Here is a 23,237-nt window from a genome sequence, read left to right on the forward strand (position 1 = left end):
GAGTCTATTATTTATTATGTCTGTGGTTTTACCCTTATTTACGTCTTGCTTTTGTCACTGTTTTGACACTTTCCTCAAGAAGAAAATGTGCTCTGTGAAGGCGGGGGGTTATAATATTGCAATAAATAAATAAATAAATAAATAATACACCACTCCCATGCGGCTTGTCTATATTTTTAGCCTCTCAGATTTGGAGATGGGCCCCCCCGGGCGCTGCACTGCGGTCGCCCACGACTCCTGACAAGTTTCCCTGACACACTACACGAGGAATGGGTCGAAAACAGCCGAAAGAGACCATTTTAACCCTGCAAATGCATTACCGGCACAAAAAAAAAAAAAACCTCACATGTTGCTTACAGTCTGTTCTTTTCTGTCACACTTTAAAACATAATCTCAAAATTCACACACATTGGAGTTGCACAATCAACAGTCTGCATGCAGTTTCATGCAAGGTGGTGGTGGTGGTTAACATGGAAGTGAATTGACTGGAAATGACTTCTCCACTGAATGTGCGCATCAAATCCATTCTCTTCTCTTAGAGCTAATGGAATATTCATGTAATGTACGGAGGGAGCTGGAAAAGCTATTGAAAGCAGCAAATGTCCATTTCTCAAGAATCCCTTTCAGCTCCTTCAGTAAGTGTCTTGGAAGTACGGCACGTTCTTATTTCTTTTAAATATTTTTGAATATAAATGAGTGTAAATGTAGTTTTGTTCTCATCATTTTTTAAGACACTTATCCTGTTGCTGTAGTGTTTAGCCCATGAAAAGCAGGTTTATCATCAGTGGCTGTATCTTTAAATATCAAAATAACACCATGTTTTTAGTGGTTTTAATGCCTGTGTGTTTAAAGTGATGGTCCGTAAGTTTGAAAGTTTTACAATTTGAATAGAATGTGTACAATTGACCGCCTGGGTCTGTAATTTGACGTAACAAGTATTTTTTTGTTTTTTTTGTTTTTTTCTAGAGTCCCTCCCATTTCTGATTTCAGTGACCAATCAGAATCCACGGGCTACCACTTTGACCAATAAGACAAGCTCTCCTGTGAACGGGCATGTCTGGTCCAGTCAGGAGGGGAGGGGGCTGGGACTTGATGTTTTACTTGTAAATTTCACTCTTACTTACTCTCTCCTCACTTTGCAATCGTACAGACTATCACTTTAATGATCCGAACCCAACCCCTTCTCTCTGGCTTTGGGTTTGAGGTTTTCTCACTAAACATAAGAATTGTTCTTATTTATCGGCTATAATTATTAAGAATTAGGAATCAGTGGGTATCTCCATCAAATATCAAAATAACCTGAAATTCCCTTGTTTTAGTGGTTTTAATGCATGTGTGTTTAAAGTGATAGTCTGTAAGTTTGAAAGTTTTACAATTTGAATAGAATGCGTACTATTGACACCGCCTGGGTCTGAAATTTGACGTAAAATAAATAATAGGAGGGGACCAGGACTTTATTTATTTTTTACTTTAAAATTTCACTCTCAAGGCTGATTCATACTTCGCAAGACGCAAGAACTTCTTGTTCTTGCACCCTGAGCTGCAGAACAAAATAAAGTCACTTTTGCCTTGTAGCCATGGAAACAGTTCCAGGGCGACAAGGCAAATTGATTGGACCAGACATGCCAGTTCACAGGAAAGCTCGTCTTATTGGTCAAAGTGGTAGCCCGTGGATTCTGATTGGTCGCTGAAATCAGCAACGGGAGGGACTTATTCTACGTCAAATTCCAGACACAGAAGTTCGTACGTCTCTTGAAGTATGAATGAGCCTTTTCTCTCTCCTCACTTTGCAATCTTACAGACTATCACTTTAATTATCCGAACCCCCTTCTCTCTGGCTTTGGGTTTAAGGTTTTCTCATTAAACATAAGCATTTTTATCGGCTATAATTATCAAATTAATCACAGTAAAACAGCTCTGCCCAAATCAAGGGCTCTTGAATTCACCAGTGGGAACTCTCCAAAAGCAGCTCAATTTCCCTGTCAACCTTGTCCCCAAGTTGCCCCCCCATTCAGAGCCAAAAGATCAAGGTTTACTTCTTTCAGAGGAGATTACGTGCACCATTTTGAGAACCTTCACCCACTAAACAGCTCAGAAACAAATATTTTGCATTTTTGGAGTGCGTGAAAAGAGCTTTCTCAAGTTGACTCTCTGATTCAATCCAAAACAACAACACAGGCGGCAATAGGTCAAGGATAAAATGCTAAAAGGCGTACTTTTCTGTTTTGTCCTGAGAGACGGACATGTTTGGCCTTTCTTAGGCATTGCATCATCATCATCATCATCAATGTGAGGCCGGAGGTCTCTCTCCAAGCATTTTTTTCTGTAAGCTACATTTCTGTGTTGTACAAAAAAACTGGATGGGCTTAAAACTTGAATTGAGAAAATGAATCTTTAGTTTACTTTGCTTGTTTGTTGACATTTCAGATTGGTTCTCAGGAAATCTGGCTAGAAATAAGAAAGTAAAACTGCCAGCGGAACAAGAGCAATTTTCCTACACTGCAAACAGTAATTTACTAGATTAGTTTGTCTCAATCTGAGCACAATAATCCAAATCTTAGTTGTTTTGACTAGTTAAATTGGGCATTTGATCTAGATTATTTTACTTGTTTTGAGATGTTTCTGACTCATTTCAATACACTTGTCTTTATTTCATGTTGATTTAACTGCAAATGGGGTACACTACAAAAAGTAAATATCAAGCATTGGCTTAAATGGCTTGAACTGAGGAAATATATCTTGTTTTGAGGGTTTTTCACTCATTTAGACATTTTTCCTGATCTGACCAAGATTATTTTGCTAGTAAATCTGGCTTGAAGTAAGAAAGTAAAACTACCAATGGTACAAGACCATTTTTCTTAAACAATTGGCAGAGAAACTTTCTTGAAAGAAAGGCGAAATGCCCGACTAAATCTTAACAGGACAAATCAGCTCCAAGACTTGAATTGAGAAAATGAATCTTTAGTTTACTTTGCTTGTTTGTTTGTTGACATTACAGATTGGCTCTCAGGAAATCTTGCTAGAAATAAGAAAGTAAAACTGCCAATAGGACAAGAGCAATTTTCTTACACTGCAAAAAGTAATTTACTAGATCAGTTTCGATGTCTCAATTTGAATCCAAATTGTAGTTGTTTTGACTAGTTTGAGATGTTTCTGACTCGTTTCTCTGCCAATAGGGTAAGAAAAATGTTCTTCACTGGAAAAAAGGAAATCTTACCTGAGACAAAAATGACATAAAAGTGCTTGAAATAAGACTTTTCATGCTAATTTTGAGACTGTTTTGACTCATCTTGAAACAAGATTGCCAATGGAACTAGACAGATTTCTCTCGTCTTTAACTATTTTGTCACATTTCAGGTTTTCTGTGTCTTATTTTAAGCGTTCAAGTTAATTTCTCTTATTTTAAGCAAGTAAATGCTTGTTCCATCGGCAATCTTGTTTCAAGTCAAGTCCAAACCTACTCAAAATTAAGCATTAAAAGTCTTATTTCAAGTACAAATTAAGCATTTTTTCTTAGAAAAGATGGTATTTTTTCTAATTGTCTCATTGGCAGTTTTACTTTCTTATTTCAAGCAAGATTTACCAGAGAACCAGTTTGAAATGTCCTCAAACAAGCGAGAATAGAAAATCAGAAAAAGATCAGAAAAAAAGGTCTAAATGAGTGAAAACCCCTCAAAACAAGATATCTTTCCTCAGTTCAAGCCATCTAAGCCAATGATTGATATTTACTTTTTGTAGTGTACCCCATTTGCAGTTAAATCAACATGAAATAAAGACACAATGGATTGAAAAGAGTCAGAAACATCTCAGAACAAGTGAAATAATCTAGGAAAATGACAAATCAGCTCCAATTTGAGACATTTAATCTAATCTCGATATATACTTTTTTTTTTTTTATATATAGTGTAGTCAATGTCCCCTTTTCTTTGTACAAAACATTCCTGTTAAACTTCTTTGGCAGCGCTTCCTGTAGATATCCAAGACAACATTTTAGAGCAACATTATAAATATAGCGTGTGGGCTGCATTGGTTCACCTTTGAATGTATTCAGTAGGGAAGTCATACTCAAGCAAGTGGTTCAAATGGTTACAGATGTCCTATTGCATAATCCTGCTATACCTCTTTGGTCTGTAGTGAAAACACATATTGTCCTGGAAAGAAGAAGTCCACTGCTGAATTGTTTTAGTGTCTCTGTCTGTGAGTACATAAGATGAGGCCTGATTTTTTGATTTCGGAGTCAATTGCAGTGGACTCTTTGTCTCCAGAGCTGTGGGTGTGAGCCTTCGCTTATGAGCATCAGATAGACAGGGTTTCGATATATGTTCCAGGGGAAAATTTTGAAAAAGCAAGAAAAAAAAGCAAAACAAAAAAGGCAAATCCAATTCAATTTTGTCGTTTATTCCATATATGTTACATGGTTACAGACATTGTTTTACTGTTGAGGGTTAGGATTGGGAATGGAGTTAGGGGTGCTTTGAAGTGGGGATTTTCGGGAGGGAATTTGCAACATTATAGAAAAATCCTCCAACATTGAAGCAAAAAGAAGCGGATTTGCACTTAAAAAGGGACCCCATCGTTTCACACCCGATCCGCGGGGAGTGAAACGCTGGTGTTTCTTTAAATGTGAGTCCCACTGTTTTTGTTTTAATGTCAGACGTTTGAATTGATTGACTGAGAGACCTACATCGTTTTATAACATTATATTGCAACACTGTAAAACCCAATAGTGCATCTTGATAGAGAGACTACGTTTGTTAAATTATTATCAGAATTAGACAAAGATAAAGCACGTTTTCATTTTTTTCATTTTCTACAATTAATTTAACATTAGATTTTAAATAATATTCATAGCATTATTAATCTTTCTACTAAAAAAAGAAACTAGTAGCTTGTGCACTACAAAAAGTAATCAAAACATAAGTAAATATTATTGCTTGAAATAAGTATATTTGCCTTTGATATGAGTATGGAAGTAAGATAATCCGCCAGTGGAACAAGTATTTTTGCACATAAAACAAGAAAAAAGATGTGATGCTTAAAATTAGACAATAGATCTCATTTTACTTGAAATACAGGTGAAACTCGGAAAATTAGAATATTGTTCCAAAGTTTTTTGTTATTCAACTTAAAATGTGAAAGTCACATATGACATAGACTCATTACATGCAAAGTGACATTTTCCTTTATTTGTTATAATTTTGATGATCATGGCACTTACAATCCATTTTCAAAATGTTCTAATTTTTTTGATATCTTTCATTTGGAGTTTTTACAAGCTGAGCCATAATAATGAAACTTGTAACAAATAAAGGCAACGCATATCTCACTTTGCATGTAATGAGTCTATCGTGGTAACACTTTGTTTTACACTACCTTGATACATTACACCAAACCAAATGTTGTACAATGCAATCTGCTCTGTAACCGCGTGTAATAACTTGCACCTATGTAGTGCATACTCAAAGGAATATTGCGTATCTGTACTTTGGAGGTACATATTGTAATAATACATAAGACCCTTAGTGTTAAGGCTTAAGGTTAGGGTCTTATATGTTATTACATTATGTACCTCCAAAATACTAATACATATTATTCCATTGTGTATGTGACACATAGGTACACGTTATTACACATTGTTAAAGAGTACATTACATTGCACTAAATGCGGCAGGTACAATGTATCAAGGGTAGTAAAGTATTGTAAAGTATCGTTTGACAGTATAAGTAACAGAAATGAATGCACTTTTTTAACGATATTCTAATTTTCCGAGTTTCACCGCATGTTTTTCACCCCCATCTTAGCCAAGCACATTTTCTCCAGTTCAGCTTTACCCAAATCTAAAAGCCCTTCGACTGGAGCTTGCAGCCTTTTAGTCGTGTTTTTGACGCTTTTTTATTGCGATATTGTTGCTTTTCCAACACACTTTTGTTGCTTCTTTTCTTTTTTTTGGGGGGTCACTTTTTTGTTGTATTTACATCCTTGTTTTCGTCACTGTTTTGACATTTTGTTCAAGATACTTTTAGTTTTGAGTAAAGCCAAACAGCGAGAAAATGTGCTCGTTTCAAGGTTAAGAAGTTAACTGCAAAACTACTCATTCCATTGGCAGATGTTTCTATATCAGTCAAGTCAAAATTACTCATATTAGGGTCAAATATTCTTAATTGCAGTAATTTTAGCTTATCTGGATATTACTTTTTTGTAGTGTTTAATGTTAACAATATAGCAATTAAACATAAATAGTAAATTAACATGTCAACAATTTACATAGAAGTTATACTGTATGTGTAGGAGCAGAGCAAACTTTGTATATGGAAGTTAAAAAACTCAAATAATTTGGGGCAATACCTTTCCCCAATTCATTTGAGTTTGCCACAGATTTTGGGGGGTTTTACAGTGCATTTACATTCATCAAAAATATAATTTTTACAAATAATAATAAAAAAAAAATACATAACAAACTTCTTAAAATAGAAGAACATAAATATTTGAATAAGTCCAGATTGGAATCAAAGAAGCCAATCCCTCCTCCACTATTCGGTTAGTATCGATACTGGACCAGACCGAAGTCGAGCGGCCCCAGGGAGGTTTCGTACTGATACTCACAGAGAAAGGTGGGTTTGTACGGGAGCGTCCCCCTATCATACTCTTTCCTCTCTAGCGTGCTGGAGCTGTACTGCGGGCTCTGATGGACAGGATGGTGAAGGCTGTGGTGTGACTGAGATCTCTGACCGTCCTTGCCAAATGTGGAGAATGACCTATCGTTGGTCGAGGAGGACAGCGATGAGGGGATGGAGAGCTGCTCGGACAGGCTGGCGGGGGCGGACGGCTGCGGCGGCGGCGGCGGTACCTCGGTGTCGGGCAGGGCGGAGTCCATGCCCGGCACGTGCAGGTTACTGCGGTAGTCGGGCCCCTGGCGGCCGTCCGACGCCACGAAGGAGGGCATCCAGCAGCGGTCGGAGTGTCCCAGGGCCTTACACTCCTCGGTGCAGTTGGAGAAGAGATCCGCACCTGAGAGACAAAGAGAAAGAGAGGGGGAGAGGGGGGTTAGTGATGCAGGAGAAACAAACTAGTTTAGATGCTGTCTCCCATCCCAATACCGACCGGGCCCCTCCCTGCTTAGCTTCCAAGGTCTGACGGGATCGGGCATAGCCAAGGCGGTATGGCCACAATGTACTGCAAGTTTTGGTCATTTTATGTTTGTCCATAAAAACTCAAAGCTGTTCACACTGAGGTGGACACTATGTTTGAACCACAGGACAACTTAATGTATATTTATATTCAGAACATTTTACAATTAAATGTGTGTTTAGTGTTTAGTGAATGAGAGGTGTGGCTGCATTATACAGGTGTGATGCTGTGTATGTGTGTGTGTGTGAGGGTCAGTGTCAGCGAGTGGGCATATCCTGTTTAATTTTTCTGTTTTGTATTTACCTGTACTTTGATTACCTGTAACTGTATATTATTCATGTATCCAGGGACTGCAGATGGAAGCTAGCTATTTAGCAGAACACCTGTCTTTGAGCTTAATGTCTCTGTGCACTGTCCCTTCAATAAAGACTTAACTAAACTAAAATAAAAGTAATTTCCCGTATTTTTTAGGGACGGAATCTGAATAATGGATCGAACCAAAATTAAATATATAGTTTTGTTTTGTTGACATATTAGTTACAAATACTTTTTCTCAGAGGGGATTTTTGATATCTTTATAATCTTTATCTTTAAAGCAGTAGCACTAGGTAACTCATGCCCCTAGAGGCCACAAGCGCCACTGCAGGTGTTTCTAACTAATTAATTGTCCGTGAGAGTAAATACTACGCTGACAGAAGGGAGAGGGATAATTTACATCCAATTACACAATGGAGATTTTTTTTTTTCACTCAAACTTGGCTGTAAATACTGTTTAAGTTTCGCTAGCCTGCAGTTAGCTTTGCCCGTTAGCCTGCTAGCTTCTTCTTCATGATTCCATTAGTGTGTATTGGGGTCTCCGGGTCGGTGCAGGGAAAGCTGCAAGTGTGGTTTTCACCAGGGGGAGATGGAAGACCCGCCAATCATCCCATTAACACTTGTATTACCCTCAGATATTACGCGCAGATTATTGTTTCATTGAGGCACTTGTTAGTCGATGTGAGATACTGTATTTGTTTTTTTAATTGCATATTAAGTAGGTTGCTCAGTTTGGTTTTTCTGGGCAATAATAAACAAATCCATCTTCCCTGTATTAGTGTGTGATGAGGTGGTCAGAGCGGCTGCCGGCTGCACTCAAAAGACAAGGTCGCAACACAAATTTTAGCACAAAGGCAAATGTAATTATTTTTTTTCTCTTTTTTTAAAATATGCACTCTTTCAAACGCCAGTCTAAGCATATGATTTGAATCTCTCTCTATCTCTCTCTCTCTCTCTCTACCTGCGTGTATAGGGGAACCGTGAGATGCAAAACCTATTCATCTGGGAGGCAAGGTCAGCATCGATGAAGCAAACCGTTTGTATTAGCTGTCACCACATTCATTCCCAATGTACTGAGCACAATCAGAACGAGGTGGTGTTGTAAAAACATCCCGCATTCCCCATCCCCACCCCCAGCCCCCTCGTGTTATCAGCTCATTGCCTTCTGACAATAGAAAAAACCCCAACAACGAGAGACAAAACGCAAATCCATATCGAATCATTCTCACACAATTATCTCAAGGAGCAAGTCACAAAAAGAAGAATACTCCCGAGCGGCTTAATCTTGCGCTAATGTCAATCATCTCTATACAAAATGACAAAGTGTGTAATCGAGGCGGCGTTGATGCCAAAAACAAAACGAGACGCACAAAAAGATAAAATTACCATCTGAAATGATATAATAGCAAAGGACAGACGCTCACAGACACAGCATAGACAATGAGGTACCAGTTGTGTTAATTACAATCTGTTAGAAAGAAGAAAGCATATGTGAGCGCGGGATCACAATCCACAAACGCTGCCGTCTCCTCTGAGCTTTATTTTTCTTCTTTTTTGTTGTTGTTAAATTGCCATTCATTAAGTCGATGAATCCGAGTCAATTTTAGAAGGAATTGCAAACTGTATCCAGAGACGAGAACTTCTGTAAGTGTTCCTTATCCAGACACTTCTTGAACAAAATGACTGAGAGGCAAATCATTTTTAACTGTTGCCGTGCCAACCATGTGATGTTAATGGGAAATGAGTCAAACTGCTGTGGAGCTTTACCCCCATCTGTGTCACTTCCGGTCAGTAGCTTAAAAGGTTAAATAAAGATAACTTTCCTGCCCAAGATTTCGTCATTAAAATTGCTGATTCACTGAAATAAAATTATAATTATTACTTACAACCGATGTTATCCATCTAAATAAGTCATATTCTCAAATGCATTAAAGCCTGTCATATGCACTTTAACTTAAAGGGACTATACAGAGTTTAAAAATGTAAAAAATGTGTATTTTTCCTCCCCCTACATGTTCCAGCCATGTCCTAATGTGTAGAATGAGCCCAGATTCACCGCAACTGCCTCTAAAATCCAGCACTGTCACTCAAAAAGTTGTTACTTCGGGTCTGAAGTGCCGTCATTCACAAGCTTAATATAGAAAATGCAGTTACACGTATGACCTGAGGTGGCAGCAGTGAGTATAAAATGACCAACTTGCATCTAGTCTCTTTAAGTTACCCTAACTTTTAAGTAGAACTGAAATAATCATGGCCCAATCAGGTAAAAGGTGAAATTACTACAGCGGGAGGTAAAAGTATGTGAACCCTTTGGAATTTCTCACATTTCTGCCTAAATTGGTCATAAAATGTTGTCTGATCTTTTAATAAAATCACAAGAATAAGTAAACACTGTCTGATTAAACGTATACCACCCAAACAATGACATCATAGTTTTATTGGCCATAACATGTAAACATTCACAGGACAAGGAGGAAAAAGTAAGTGAACCCTTGGATCCTCCAATAACCAATAAACATCCAGACGTTTCCTGTAGTTGAAGATTCGACAACTGACTCTAAATGTCTGCATATATTTGTCTAATTCGTTCTTTCCTTAGCCAGGAGGTTCACTTACTTTTTTTCCCCCTGTCCTGTGAATGTTTACATGTTACGGCCAATAAAAATATGATGAGGTCAGACCGCATTTTATGAACAATTTATTCAGAAATGTGAGAAATTCCAAAGGGTTCACATACTTTTCCCTCCCACTGTACATGATTATTGAACTGTTCGAGTTATGTTTAAGTGCTGAGGAAATTGGACAGGAAAAACATAACATGATGTGGAAATTGTGATATTTACAAATGGTACGATCATTCTCAGTATAGCTTAAAGGGGCTAGATGCATAAAAAAGCCATTTTATACTCACTACTGCCACCTCTGGTCATATGTGTAACTGCACCTTCTATATTAAGCTCGTGGATGACGGCACTTCGGACCCGAATTCACACCTTTTTGAGTGACAGTGCAGGATTTTAGAGGCAGTTGTGGTGAACAGGTCTGAGCTCATTGTACACCTTGAAGGGCATGGCTGGAACATGTAGGGGGAGGAAAATACTTTTTTTTTTTTTTTTTTAACTCTGTATAGTCCCTTTAAACTAATTGAAACATGTTTAATGAATTGAAACACAGAAGCCTCTCATGCCGCATATTGTTTTACTCCAGTAAGATTAACCTTCCTCCATATTAATATTATTCAAATACGTTGCGATAAAGCTGTCCCAAATCAAGCTGCTCGAGAATTGAACATTAAGCAGTAGACACCGAACAGTTTCACAAAGTCGGCCGACCGGGCTAAGTAAAATCTTTAAATAATCAATGTTTAAATGTCGCTGAACACATTTCAAGCTGAGCAGTGACGGTTAATGGTGTGATACTATAGTCAATGACAAGTGTTACCTCTAAGTGGCTTTATCTAAGGAAACACTATCTAAATTTACACTGTTGAAGCTGAGTCAAAAGAGGCTAAAGGTAAAATCAACTTTGAATTAGAGAATAACCATAAAACAGTGTTCAAAGATAGGGATATGCAGCTTTTGTAGGGAGGTAGATACTGATATGGGCTCTGTTAAAAAAAAACTAAAAAAACAACGCAGTGCAGGATCACTAATGTTGGGTTCCCTGCAGCGGCAGAGGCCCGTGGATCAAAGTTTCCACTTACACCAATCTATTGTCTCGATCTTCTGTGCTGATAACTCTGCCGTTCCTCTATCGCTAAAAGGACAGTCTGCAAAACGCTGTAATTGAAGTACGTGTGTGTAAATAGAAGTGGAGACGCACCGGGAACACGGCGTACATCAATACGAGCACCTGGATGAGTAACTCGAGGACCTAAAATGGATGTTGATAGGCGGGACGCTAAAGATCGGCGGTTTTGGGGGCGGAGTGCCATATCGGGATGCAGTTTTAAGAAGCGTCGCTGCTCTTTCGAGAAGGGCAAGGCAGAAACCATACCTGCAAATGTGCAAATTGTAACGCTAAGTGCTGCGATGACATTTCCGAGTGATGACACCAGTGCCTCTTTTACTTTAGACATTAAAAACATATGGGTAGGTAGCGTTGTATGAAATGCTAGGATAATGCGTAAACAAAGTGGAAACAGTAGGAGTGGTTTGCATTTTACCATGTTTTTTTTAAGGCGAGACACTGCAGGTGAAAAAAAAAAAATGTATTGCTTGTTTTATGTAATTTTATGTTTGCAATTTTCATATTAAAATAAGACATTTTTGGGGCCAGATCGTGTGCCTGGCGTGGTATAGGTATGGTTATCGTCTATGTGCCTGCGTAACTTGCGAGAGGGCGCTTATAAAAAGAGAAGAGGTCGACCGAGGTGGTGCTCTGATGGCAGCCTCACATTCATTTTCTCGATTACATTGCCCTGTCTTGTGTTCTTCCTTAAAGGGACTATAGGGAGTTTAAAAATGTTAAAATTATGTATTTTCCTCCCCCTACATGTTCCAGCCATGTCCTAATGTGTAGAATGAGCTCAGACCTGTTCACCACAACTGCCTCTAAAATCCTGCACAGTCACTCAAAAAGGTGTTTATTCGGGTCCGAAGTGCTGTCATGCACGAGCTTAATATAGAGGCTGCAGTTACGCATAAGGCCTGAGATGGCAGTAGTGAGTATAAAGTCACAAACTTGCATATAGCCCCTTTAAAATTTTTAAAATGAAGTATTTTCCTCCCCCTACATGTCCCAGCAATGTCCTAAGGCATAGAATGAGCTCAGACCTATTCACCACAACTGCACTGTCACTCAAAAATTCGTGTCCGAGCTTAAATTATTGAACCTGTAATTACATGTAAGACCTGGGGTGGCAGTAGGGAGCATAAAAATGACCAACTTTAAGCCTTATATAGGATCTCATAGGTCAAACTAAAAACGAATTAACCCCATCATCAGCTAAACAATGTTCGTGTCCCGATAGAAAGAGATGTCGCCTACAGCCGGTCCTGCTGTGGTGCAGCGGGTCGGCGCTCGCTCGGCCGTAATTGCATTAACGTGACCAAAACAAAAGCACATATTCACCCCAATCTTTGTTTTTCTGTGCTTAAAGCTCAATAATCAGGCTAGAAACTAGATATAAAGAAATCTGTCTGGAAAAATAAAACAAAAAAGATTCAACATATTGTTAAGTCCAAGACTAGAAAGTTTGGAGTCTGTAGGAGCAAAAAAGCCTAAGCCCTGAAGTTTTTTAACATGTGCACATGCATGAGAACATTTCTCCGGTCTTTCGTACTAGTGGCTCCCAGAAAGGAAATTACCATATTTTGATTGCAGTGTCATCTCAGGGATCCTTCACAGGACACGAGGATGTATAACATGTCAATATTTTAGAATTAATGCATGAGGGAAAGACGGCTTTGCAAAGCGATTATGGAGCTACTTCCAGGATACCTCCACCTCACTAGCGACAAAACATCATGAAATAAGCATTGTACAAGCTAAGTTTTTACTTTTATATACTGTGAAATGAAAACTAAGATGTTAAGGGAGAAAAGTTGCTACAAATCTCCACATCGACTGCATGAAAAAACGGTGTTTTCACCTGCCGTGCCTCGCTTTAATGTGGCATGTATATTAAAAACATACATATTGCAGTTGTAATTGTTGCTGTCATTTGGATGAAATAGCAACGAGCATAAAAGTAATAAAGTCGTACCGCTGTGACTTTCTTTTCTTGGAAACTCTACAAAGTCTGTTTCATTCTCGTAATGAAGCTGCTTCCATACAGTAAGTAATCATTATGAACTCCCCCTGGGCTGTACATTTGTTTGGAGGTCAGTGGAGTGATTCATTTTTCATAACAGATGCCCTTCCGGACACAGCCTACTCCATTTATCTATGCATATAAACAGGTTACATAATCTAATACTGAAGATAGATAACTCTAAGGTCACAACCATTAAGAGAGAACACCTGTTCAGAGGAGGCTCCCTGTGTTGGCTCTATATTAAGAGAATGACCCAAGTACAATTAGACTGCTTGCTTACAGCTAATAACATGATGTTCTTTGCAAATGAAAACCACTGAAGGTGAACAAAGTTAGATGCTTTCATTACTCAACCCTGGCTATGTTAAAGGGTTTTTAAGTGATTAGAACAGCAATCTTGTATTTTCATTTAGAGACAGTGGGAAGTGTATCTGAGAGGAAGATGTTTTCATTTGGAGTGAACGTGCTAGATTGTAGAAACAATTTAATGAAAGCGAAATTGTGTAATTTGAATAGCTGCTATTGGGCTGAAATTATTTAGTTGCAGTAATATAATTTCATTTCATTCCACACACAAACACAGCATTCAACATCAGCTCAACACTCGACACAAAACACAGAACACGGTCACGGACAAAAGGAGGAACACACTGGTGTGAGGCTACGGTGTCCTTGTAGTTTAGCTATTCATACTTTAGACTAGATTATTACATTCATAAGAAAATGTAACTGCAAAGACATAAATATTCCATTTATTTAATTAGGGCAGGGACAATGCACTTTTGTCATGATCCATTCGATAACATGCCAATGTTTGCCAGATACGCATTGTGATACATAATATAATAATATTCTATTGCACAAAGTATATTATCTTTACAGCAGGATTATTATGTGAATATGAGGTGGATTTTCAGAAAAAAAAGCAGCGTTTTGCCGCTTGTGATCCAGAGAATACTTTTATGAGGCCCAATGTCTCCTTTTTTTACTATATGTCCCTCCGTTCGTAAGTTTGTGCCTGGACCTCTCCTGCTGCTGCCTTAAGCAGGAGGGAGGGAAAGACACACCAGTCCCATTCATTTAGGAATTATTAAAACGAAAGATATTAAATGAAGAACTCCATTTTAAGTCTCATCGCTGCCCTTTTGCAGCTCTTTCATATAGTGGTGGGACTCGATAACATGTTTTACTCGACTTAATTACAGGTCTGTAATTAATTCATTGAATTTTAATAGAAAACCAAAAACAACAGTTTTTGGCACCTAAATTATTATGTGTTTAACAATTGCAGTAAACATAAATCAAAGTGCCATTTCTTATTTTGACAAGGGTTAGGGTTATTGTGGCTCAGAGTGAGCTGGCTGGAGCGTTTGTTTGAGACATTAGCATCGAGGACATCTCTGTGTTGACCCCAGCAAGTCTTGCATTGAGATGGTATTTTAGACTAGAGTAACTACAATGGAAGGAGAACTATTTTTTTGCACAACCTGCACACAGCAATACAGCTGTCTATCTTCCCATCAGTATGTTTTTTAAAACAAAACTGAGTCCCCAACGGGCCGAGTGAAGCGTCCCCATCCATTGCTGTTGTGGCCGGATGTGCGTCAGATATATGGGCGTACCAGAAGCACGCAAATAGAAAGGTTCCGGCTTGGGGGGAAATCCGATTCATTGCGTTAAAAAAATTAATGCGTTAAAATCTTTGAATGAATTCATTGACATTAACGCGTTAAAGTCCCACCCCTAGTTTTATATAATGTTTATTATGAAGGAGACAGAAAAAAACGGTAAAAAGGTAGCTGCCCCAAAAGGGCTGTTGCCCGGGCAACAATGGTTTGTGCACATCACTGGCAACAAAGATGTATTTGCGATGTATTGCACAATTATATTTTGTCCCAGCCCTATTATTTGATATCCGTGCAGGGGTCATGGTAGAACAAGAATCTTCAACCACCATTTTGGGAGCTATACACCAAAAACTAACGTTATAATGTTCCTGGTGAAATAACTATCAAACCACATCCAGTTTCTCTTTGACTTTCAGTACCTGTATTACCCCATTATCAAGCCGTGAAAGTTGTAGGTCGTTGAGTAAAATCTCTCAGCTGTTGCCTATGCGTGTTTCTCGTTCTCACAGACCAATAGTTCACTTGAGTTAGAAGCACGTCTGAGCCAGAATTGATACAGCGTTGAGACGTGAACAGGGCGGACCATTAATGCTAACACTGTGCTAACTTAGCCTCTGACTTCCTGGTTCACGCGAGAGGAAAATGTGCTATATTTAGACACAAATGCAGTTCATCAAATTAAATGCAGTACCTCAAAGCATAAATGTGAAAATGTTCAGGGACAAAATTAGCCAAAGGTCTAAAGGAAGACTACATGATCGATTTTTGTTGGAGTGAAATAAAGAGAGGAAGATGATTCACCGTGGCCTTCTACAAAAGAAGACACATACCCTGTTTCCAAGAAGCTGTAAACTTTTAAAGGTTGGTAAGGTATTAAACTTAATACGTGTCTTCTTTCTACTCTTCCGCTGACATTTATAATGCAACATTTTGTCACAGGCGATCGAATAATTGATGTTGTGCAACTTGTCAAGACTGCAAAAAAAAAAAAAAACACCCGAGTCTATACAACATGACGCTTGAATAAAAGTGTTTTCGGAAACTTTCCCCTCTGTTCGCTTTAATTTCATGGCTTGTAATAATCGTAAATGTCATCCGGAACACAAAAATATCAGACAATACAACTCAAAATACTATGCGGTTGCTTTCGGTTATGCTAAAGGCTAAAGCGACCGGGCCCACACATGCGCTCACTGCCAAAAGACCAAACAGATGGACGAGTTACATAGTTCATCACGAGAGACAGAGAAGGGAGTGAGAGAGAGTGGTGGGGGGGGACAGCAGGTCGGAGGAGCACCAAGTCAGCACCACCATACGGAGATGAGAGTGGAGACCCGGGCGGCCACAGATGGGACCAGGGATAGTCCAAAACAGAGAGTGAGCAAATGAGGAGAGCCGGGATTTACGGGAGAAGTAGGAGGGTGTTGTTTACCACGCGCCACAGTCAACAGAGGCTATTGAGAAAGGGCTTCAAGAGGCCTTCTGTATCGAGTGTGTGAGGTTTGCAACAATTATGGCACGGTGGAGTGTGTTTTAGTCTTAACAATGCGCCAACCAAGGAACTCAAATTATGCAGAAGAATGCTAAATGTTTTGAGAAAAGTGGAATTGTGCCTTTTGCTTTTTTTCCATGAATCTCTTACCCCCGCCTGAAACAAACACATTTTCTCCAGTATGGCATTACCGAAATCTAAACACTTCTTTGAACAAAGCGTCAAAATAGCAATGAAAACGTGGGTGACAAAAAAGGGGTGAGTTGGTACAGGGGAACATAGGTGCTGGGGGACATAGGTACAGGGGACCATAGGTACAGGGGACCATAGGTACAGGGGACCATAGGTACAGGGGACCATAGGTACCGGGGGACATAGGTACAGGGTACCATAGGTACAGGGGACCATAGGTACAGGGGACCATAGGTACAGGGGACCATAGGTACAGGGGACCACAGGTACCGGGGGACATAGGTACAGGGGACCATAGGTACAGGGGAACAAAGGTACAGGGGAACATAGGTACAGGGAGACATAGGTACAAGGGACCATAGGCACCGGGGGACATAGGCACAGGGGACCATAGGTACAGGGGGACATAAGTACAGGGGACCATAGGTACAAGGGAAAAAAAGGTACAGGGGAACATAGGCACAGGGGGCCATAGGTACAAGGGGACATAGGTATAGGGGACCATAGGTACAGGGGAACAAAGGTAAAGGGGGACGTAGGTACCGGGGGACATAGGTACCAGGGAACATTGGTACAGGGGGACATTGATACAGGGGAACATAGGGCTGACCCCCAAAAGAAGTGACAACAAAAGCAACAAAAATGTGCAAGGAAAAGCAATAACAATACAATAAAAAGGTGACAAAAACATGCCTAAAAGAGGCAAAAACATGACAAAATTGTGACATAAACATGGCGATAACGCAACAAAAAAGTTACGATCAGTTTTGTAGGTCTTAGCTTTCAAATGAGGCGTTCTGGCCGAGAGTCTGTAAGCTCCAGTCGAGAAGCTTTTAGATTTAGGTAAAGCTGAGCTGGAGAATATTAGCTTGGTTAAGGCGGGGAGTAAGAGGTTTTAAGCTCCAGCCACTTTCAGAACAAGAAAGTACAATCAGCAATGTTCACATTTTGATGGAAATGGATACAACTGATTTGATATAATGACTCATCCTTTTTCTCTAATACCTACAATCCATATTAAACCGTGGCAGATGGATATAGACAGGGAGATGAGGATTTGGAGAAAGGGGATGCGACATGCCGGGCAGATTGGCGTTTTATTTAACATATTGTCGTTAGTTTTTGAGCTGCTTTAAATACACGGATCTGTCTGTTTTCGACCCCTCGTGACCAGTCGCAGTCTGTGAATCCGCTGCCAAGGGCCCGCTTTTTCTGTCTCTCAGCACATACTGTCTCTGGCTGTGGGTCAGTGCTGCTGCGTGGAGGCAGAGAACAAAACAAGCAACCTCAACATTTACCAGAGAAAGTGTGCCAGGGAGCAGGGCAAAAATAACCCTGCTTATGGGCGGCCAAGGCTATGTCATAGTTACTGTATATAGTGGCAATATAGCATAGTGCACTTTGAAACGAAAACGTCACTCCAGGTGTGGACAATAAAAGTGGAAAAGTACATCAACTACAACTTAGAGTAAATGTGATCCTTTTGATGTAGTGAAGAAAAAGAAAAAAATCCTGCCTTTGGTAATAAATGATTAGCACCAGAACAGTCAAGAGGAACCATGAACGGTTTTACATAATAAGCTTGATCCAAATGCCTAACAAAGATATTAGGCATGGAGTCTCTATTGAAGAAAACATTTTGGGCCCCGGGCAAATTAATTAGTGACCAATGCCCTCATACAAGTCAAATGGCTACAAGTCAGGAAAAAACTTTCATTTCATTTAGATCCAGATTCAGTTCATTTGCCATTTGCAGCTTAAAAACCACATTGGAAAAAAAGGTGCTCAAAGTAGCTCAAAGTCCACTGTCAAACATTCACTCATAAAACATAAAATACAGTCTGAAAAACAAGCAAGCCACATAGTTAAATACGTTTTTTTTTTAAAAAAGGTTACAATAGAGTTTAAAGGAACTCTACGGACTTTAAAAATGTTAAATCTAATCATTTTCGTCCCCCTACATGTTCCAGCCATGTCCTAATGCACACGTGTCAAGGTCAAGGCCCGCGGGCCATATGCGGCCCGTGAGAGGATTTAATGTGGACCTTTGAGGAGCATGAATTCCTGAGCATGTCAACAACAACAAAAACTAAGTCTCTAGCCCATTCCTGTGCGAAGTTATGGATTTTTAAAGAAATAACCCATTTGCTCAATCCAGCCACTAGGGGGCAGCTTGAATTAACAAAAGGAAAGAATTCCACACATGTCCAGCAGAGGGGACTGACATAATAGGAGATCAGAATATAAACAGCATATTATAGCCACGTGGTAAATGGTCAGTCTGCCTCGGGGCGGCTGTGGCTACAATAGTAACTTACTGCCATTGAATGTGGAGTGAATGAATATTGACTTCATGTGGCACTTTGAGAAACATGTGACACAGGCTGATGAAGCACAATAAGTGTAAGCCGTTATTTATGAGGCCACAGTCCTTTACAATATATGTGGCCCGCGACCCGCCGTATGGGCTGAATTTCGGCCGTCGACCCAAACGACACCCCTGTCCTACAGTATAGAATGAACCTATTCACCACAACTGCCTCTAAAATCATGCACAATCTTAATATAGAGACTGCAGTTACGCGTTCAACCTGAGGTGGCAGTAGTGAGCATAAAATGACTAACTTGCATTTGTGAAACGTAATTAAAAGGTAAAAAGTAATGAAGCCTGATCAGAGTGCATTGTTCAAAGTCATCACAGCTTGTGGGAAGAAGCTTCTGTTGTGGCGACATTTGCCACATTTGTTGGCACGAAGAGAGAAGTTCAAACAAGTCCCTGGCAGTGTTTTTTTTTTCTTTTTCCTAGGATAGTTGGTACACAGTGCGCATTCATCATCCAATCAGAGATGTATTAAGATGAGGCACCCGCCCACTGTCCTTCAGGTTAGTGGCTCGGGCAGGGTCAGGGTTAAGCTGAGTGTTTTGATATATTTCACTCTCATTACTTGTGATGGGTTGATGTGCCAACTATCCGAGGGGGAAAAGAAAATGTCGCTCCCTGGCAGGATGCAGCGGGTCCTTAACGATGGCTAATGCCCGGGACTGAAGTTCCACACCGATAGTCCTACTGGCAGAGCGGACAATGCAATTTAAAGCTTTATTTTTCCAAACCACACCGTGATTACAGCAGTGAGAAGACTTTCTTTACCACAGCGGTAGAAATTTCAAACAATCTGCTTATTTATTCTGTTCATGTCACAATGCAACAAGAAAAGCCACCACAATAATCCATCAAACACAACAGCAGCAACAATACATTCCATAACAAGAAGAACAAGAGTATTGTGTTCATTAGTATTAGTATAAATGAATTACAATGATTGCTTCTTCCATAAACAATGCCTACCAGCTTTTTTTTTTAAGGGTGCAGGTTGTATACATAACAAAATGTAAAAATGCACAGGAACAAGTTATATTTATGTTGTCATATGACCATAAATCAGTGTGTGTTTATTAATTCCCACCTCGCCGCTAACCTTTACCCTTTTAATGGACGTCCTGCAAATTAATTTCCGTCTCGGACACTCGCGGGTGTTGACCTCAGGCGCGGCAGATTTATCGGTGCCACTGCACAGATAAGGCACCGATTTCCCACAATGCACCGAGCCTCTATGTGTTGCAAGAGGTGAAAATAAATCAGCTCAAAGAATAGACCCACGGATGCAAAATGTATAGCGCACCTGCACAGATAACCCTTACACTGAGCTAATGTGGGGAGCCATTTGCAGAGAGTCGGCTTGATTTCCTATTTCGGAGCTTGCCGGTATATTATTAAGCCAACGCAGACGTGTAATGTACTTGGGAAAATGATGCGTAAATATAGTCAAGCAGCGGGGGAACTCGGGCTCCAACCGAACTCCTGCCTGAATTTCGCCTGTCGTAGCGCTCTTTGAAGACGCCAGGATCATCACATGAGATTGCGAGGACACCAAGCGCACGAAAATACCCTACGAATAAACAGATATGTAAATGCAGAGTAGGAGGAGAGGTGAGAAGACGACACAAGTGGCGCCGTTTGCAGCCGCGAACGGGGAGAGAAAAAACAACAAGCAGCCGACAGCGAGCGGGGGTGACAGGCTGTGGTAGCAGGTGCGGCCCCGCCACCGATACTGAACTGAGCAAACAGACACTGACATTGTATGTGCAGAGAGATCGAGCGAGACGCGGACGCAACCTTGCTGTTAATACGCAATTAGCGCCTGTCCAGTTTTTTTTTCTCTCTGTACTTTATGTGTTGATGTATTTCCAACCATCATGTTAGTGTGAGGTACATGATCGCGGTATACTGACAGCCAGACAGGAAACTTTACTGTACTTGCTTTGAAGGGCCTCATCTCACCGGAGAGAGTGGTGGAGACGTTGCGGAGACTGCTGTGTCTGGCACGTCAAAGGGGGTGGAGAGAGGAGATGAGGTCTTACGATGAAGTAATACACTGCGAGGTACAACTTTCACTGCTGATTGAGACCAGTCATAATCAAAAGCACTTTATTCTAATGGTGCCAAGCCAGGAGACCATTTCTGTCTGGTCTTTGTGCCCGTGGAAGAGCTTGGTCGCTTCTAACTTCACCCTGTTTGGAGCTATAGGATAATGATGGGAGAGGCCCAATGCTAACAACATCATTGGTCTTTTTGCATGACTGAGGGCACACAGTATCCATACTGTGATATGTTCTTAACTGAGCTTAGACGAGTTGATACGTATCTATAATTGGCCTCTCCCAGCTATAGGAATATGCTGGGAGAGGCCAACATCTTTGGTCGTTTTTTGCGTGACTGAGGGCACGCACAAAAACCAGACAGGTACGCATCAACTCGTTTAAGCTCAGGTAAGAACATATCTCAGTATGTAAAAACGGTGGCCTGTTCCTTTAAGGGCCTATCTCAGAGTCTATAGATAGTCTTTGTGAAAACAAAAAGGTTTGATTCTCTGAGAGTTCTGAAGCACTTGTGTTGCTATTTGTAGTCCTGAAGTTTCTGTGATGTCCCTGCAACGTCTCCAAGGCCTGTCGGATACCAAGGAGATCCCAAAGAGCCGTGTGGAGTCTCCTTGGTATCTGACAGGTCTCGGAGACATTGCAGGGACGTCACAGAAACGTCTCACAGGTTGAGGACAACAAATAGTATTAGCGAAAAAACAGCTTGAGACTGCACTGAGACCTCTCAGAAACCGCGCTGAAATCTAATGTGTTCATTTTTACCGAGACTACCTGGCGACTCGCCTTATCTACAGGGGACGTCTCGGCGACATCTCCGTGACCGGCGAGATAGGCCCTTAAAGGAACATGCCACCGTTTTTTCACACCCTGATATGGTCTTGCCTGAGCATAGACGAGCATTTGGCCTCTCCCAACATATTCCTATGGCTCCAAATTGGGGTGAAGTTGGAAGCTGCTCCACAAAGACCAGACAGGTACGCATCAACTCGTCTAAGCTCATGTAAGAACATATCTCAGTATGGAAAAACAGTGGCCTGTTCCTTTAAGACAGAAATGGTCTCCTGGCTTGGCACCATTACAATAAAGTGCTTTTGATTATGACTGGTCTCAATCAGCAGTGTTATTCTTCACAGTCTATTACTTTTTCGTAAGACCTCATCCCCTCTCTCCAATAAGCCCAGCTGTCGTCTACCTGCTGGCCTGCATTTCATCTTATCTCGGAGCGTTCCGAGGAGAATACAGACACACAACGTCAATATTTGGACAGCAGCAGAAAGCGTCAGGGGAGCAACACCGCATCCATGGACGACTGTAGACCACCGATTCTACGGTGAATAAAGCGCCTCCCACAAACACGCAACCTCACCGCATCCAGTAATTAAGAAAATGTTCTCCGACCGGCTGCTATACCAGATCACACGTAGGGTTCTTCTGGAAAATGGCCATGGGTGGAAAAGCAAAGACAGTCACTTGCCCCAGCTCTGTCCTTTTGATTAATATCACCTCTTATATATCATAAAGCCTCTGGGCCTGGATGACCACGGCTTATTAATTTTGGTCCGAAGGCGACTTCTCTGTAAAAGCCAGGAGCTGTAGACGATATACTGTATATAGTCCTGGCACACACTGTTACACAACCGGGCCTTTTTTTTTTTGTCGTTGATGATGGGCCATTCTTAACTCTTCACTGAATGTCACTTACAATTACAAAATCTACCCGGGTCCTGCAGTAAAAAGGAGTTCTTTTGGACGGTTTGCAGTCGCAGTAGTGTAGTATTCCTGAAATGGGCCAATGGAAAAACATGCTGCCACAAAGGATGTAGCCTGTAAAACGTGTGGACAGGACCTTATGGGAGATTTACGACGCGGAGCCCTGTGCTTTCTGAAGCAGAAACTGTTACTAATGGTCAACATGTTTAAGAGGCCCCACTCTGGTCTTAACTGCCTGTGCTTCACTTCTGTCATAAATATCCAAGGTCCACTTTGAGCCTTTGAGAAATTACACTTTTTTTTTGTTTTTTTGTGTGTTCTTTGTATATTATTTCCACATCCACGCAGTCATATTCTCTCATTTCAGGGCTGGAGCACTCACGGACATTCCAGCTCATTTCTATCAGAGAAATTCTTCATCATGTTAAAAGCAACGGTTCTTATGTCCCGCATCATAATTGCCCCTGATGAATAGCAGCATCCCAACACCAAAAAGATATAGAGTTGTCCAGGTATTAAAGCAATGGAGGTCTTGAGATGTCGAGGCTTTTCATAACAGCTACTATTTTAGAGGCT

The 23,237-nt window shown here is 40.5% G+C and overlaps 1 protein-coding gene and 1 long non-coding RNA gene across 7 annotated transcripts in view; both read right to left on the minus strand.

Moving 5' to 3' along the window:
* LOC306960926 overlaps positions 1 to 23,237 on the minus strand; it is a 1,017,426-nt gene that overhangs the window by 881,561 nt on the left and 112,628 nt on the right. The window lies entirely within an intron of this gene.
* Positions 1 to 23,237, minus strand: part of LOC306960774 (protocadherin-10-like) — a 44,822-nt gene that overhangs the window by 2,165 nt on the left and 19,420 nt on the right. The window contains exon 4 of one of the 5 annotated variants that reach the window (XM_079553307.1): positions 6,849 to 7,009. In XM_079553307.1, coding sequence (XP_079409433.1) covers positions 6,849 to 7,009 — 161 coding nt within the window. Of the gene's footprint in view, positions 1 to 6,302; positions 7,010 to 23,237 lie in introns of those variants that run through there. The other 4 variants (XM_079553306.1, XM_079553304.1, XM_079553303.1 and 1 more) reach the window with 4 other exon arrangements.

The sequence above is a fragment of the Gobius niger genome (assembly GCF_951799975.1).
Source record: "Gobius niger genome assembly, chromosome: 3".
Classification (NCBI taxonomy): Eukaryota; Metazoa; Chordata; class Actinopteri; order Gobiiformes; family Gobiidae; genus Gobius; species Gobius niger.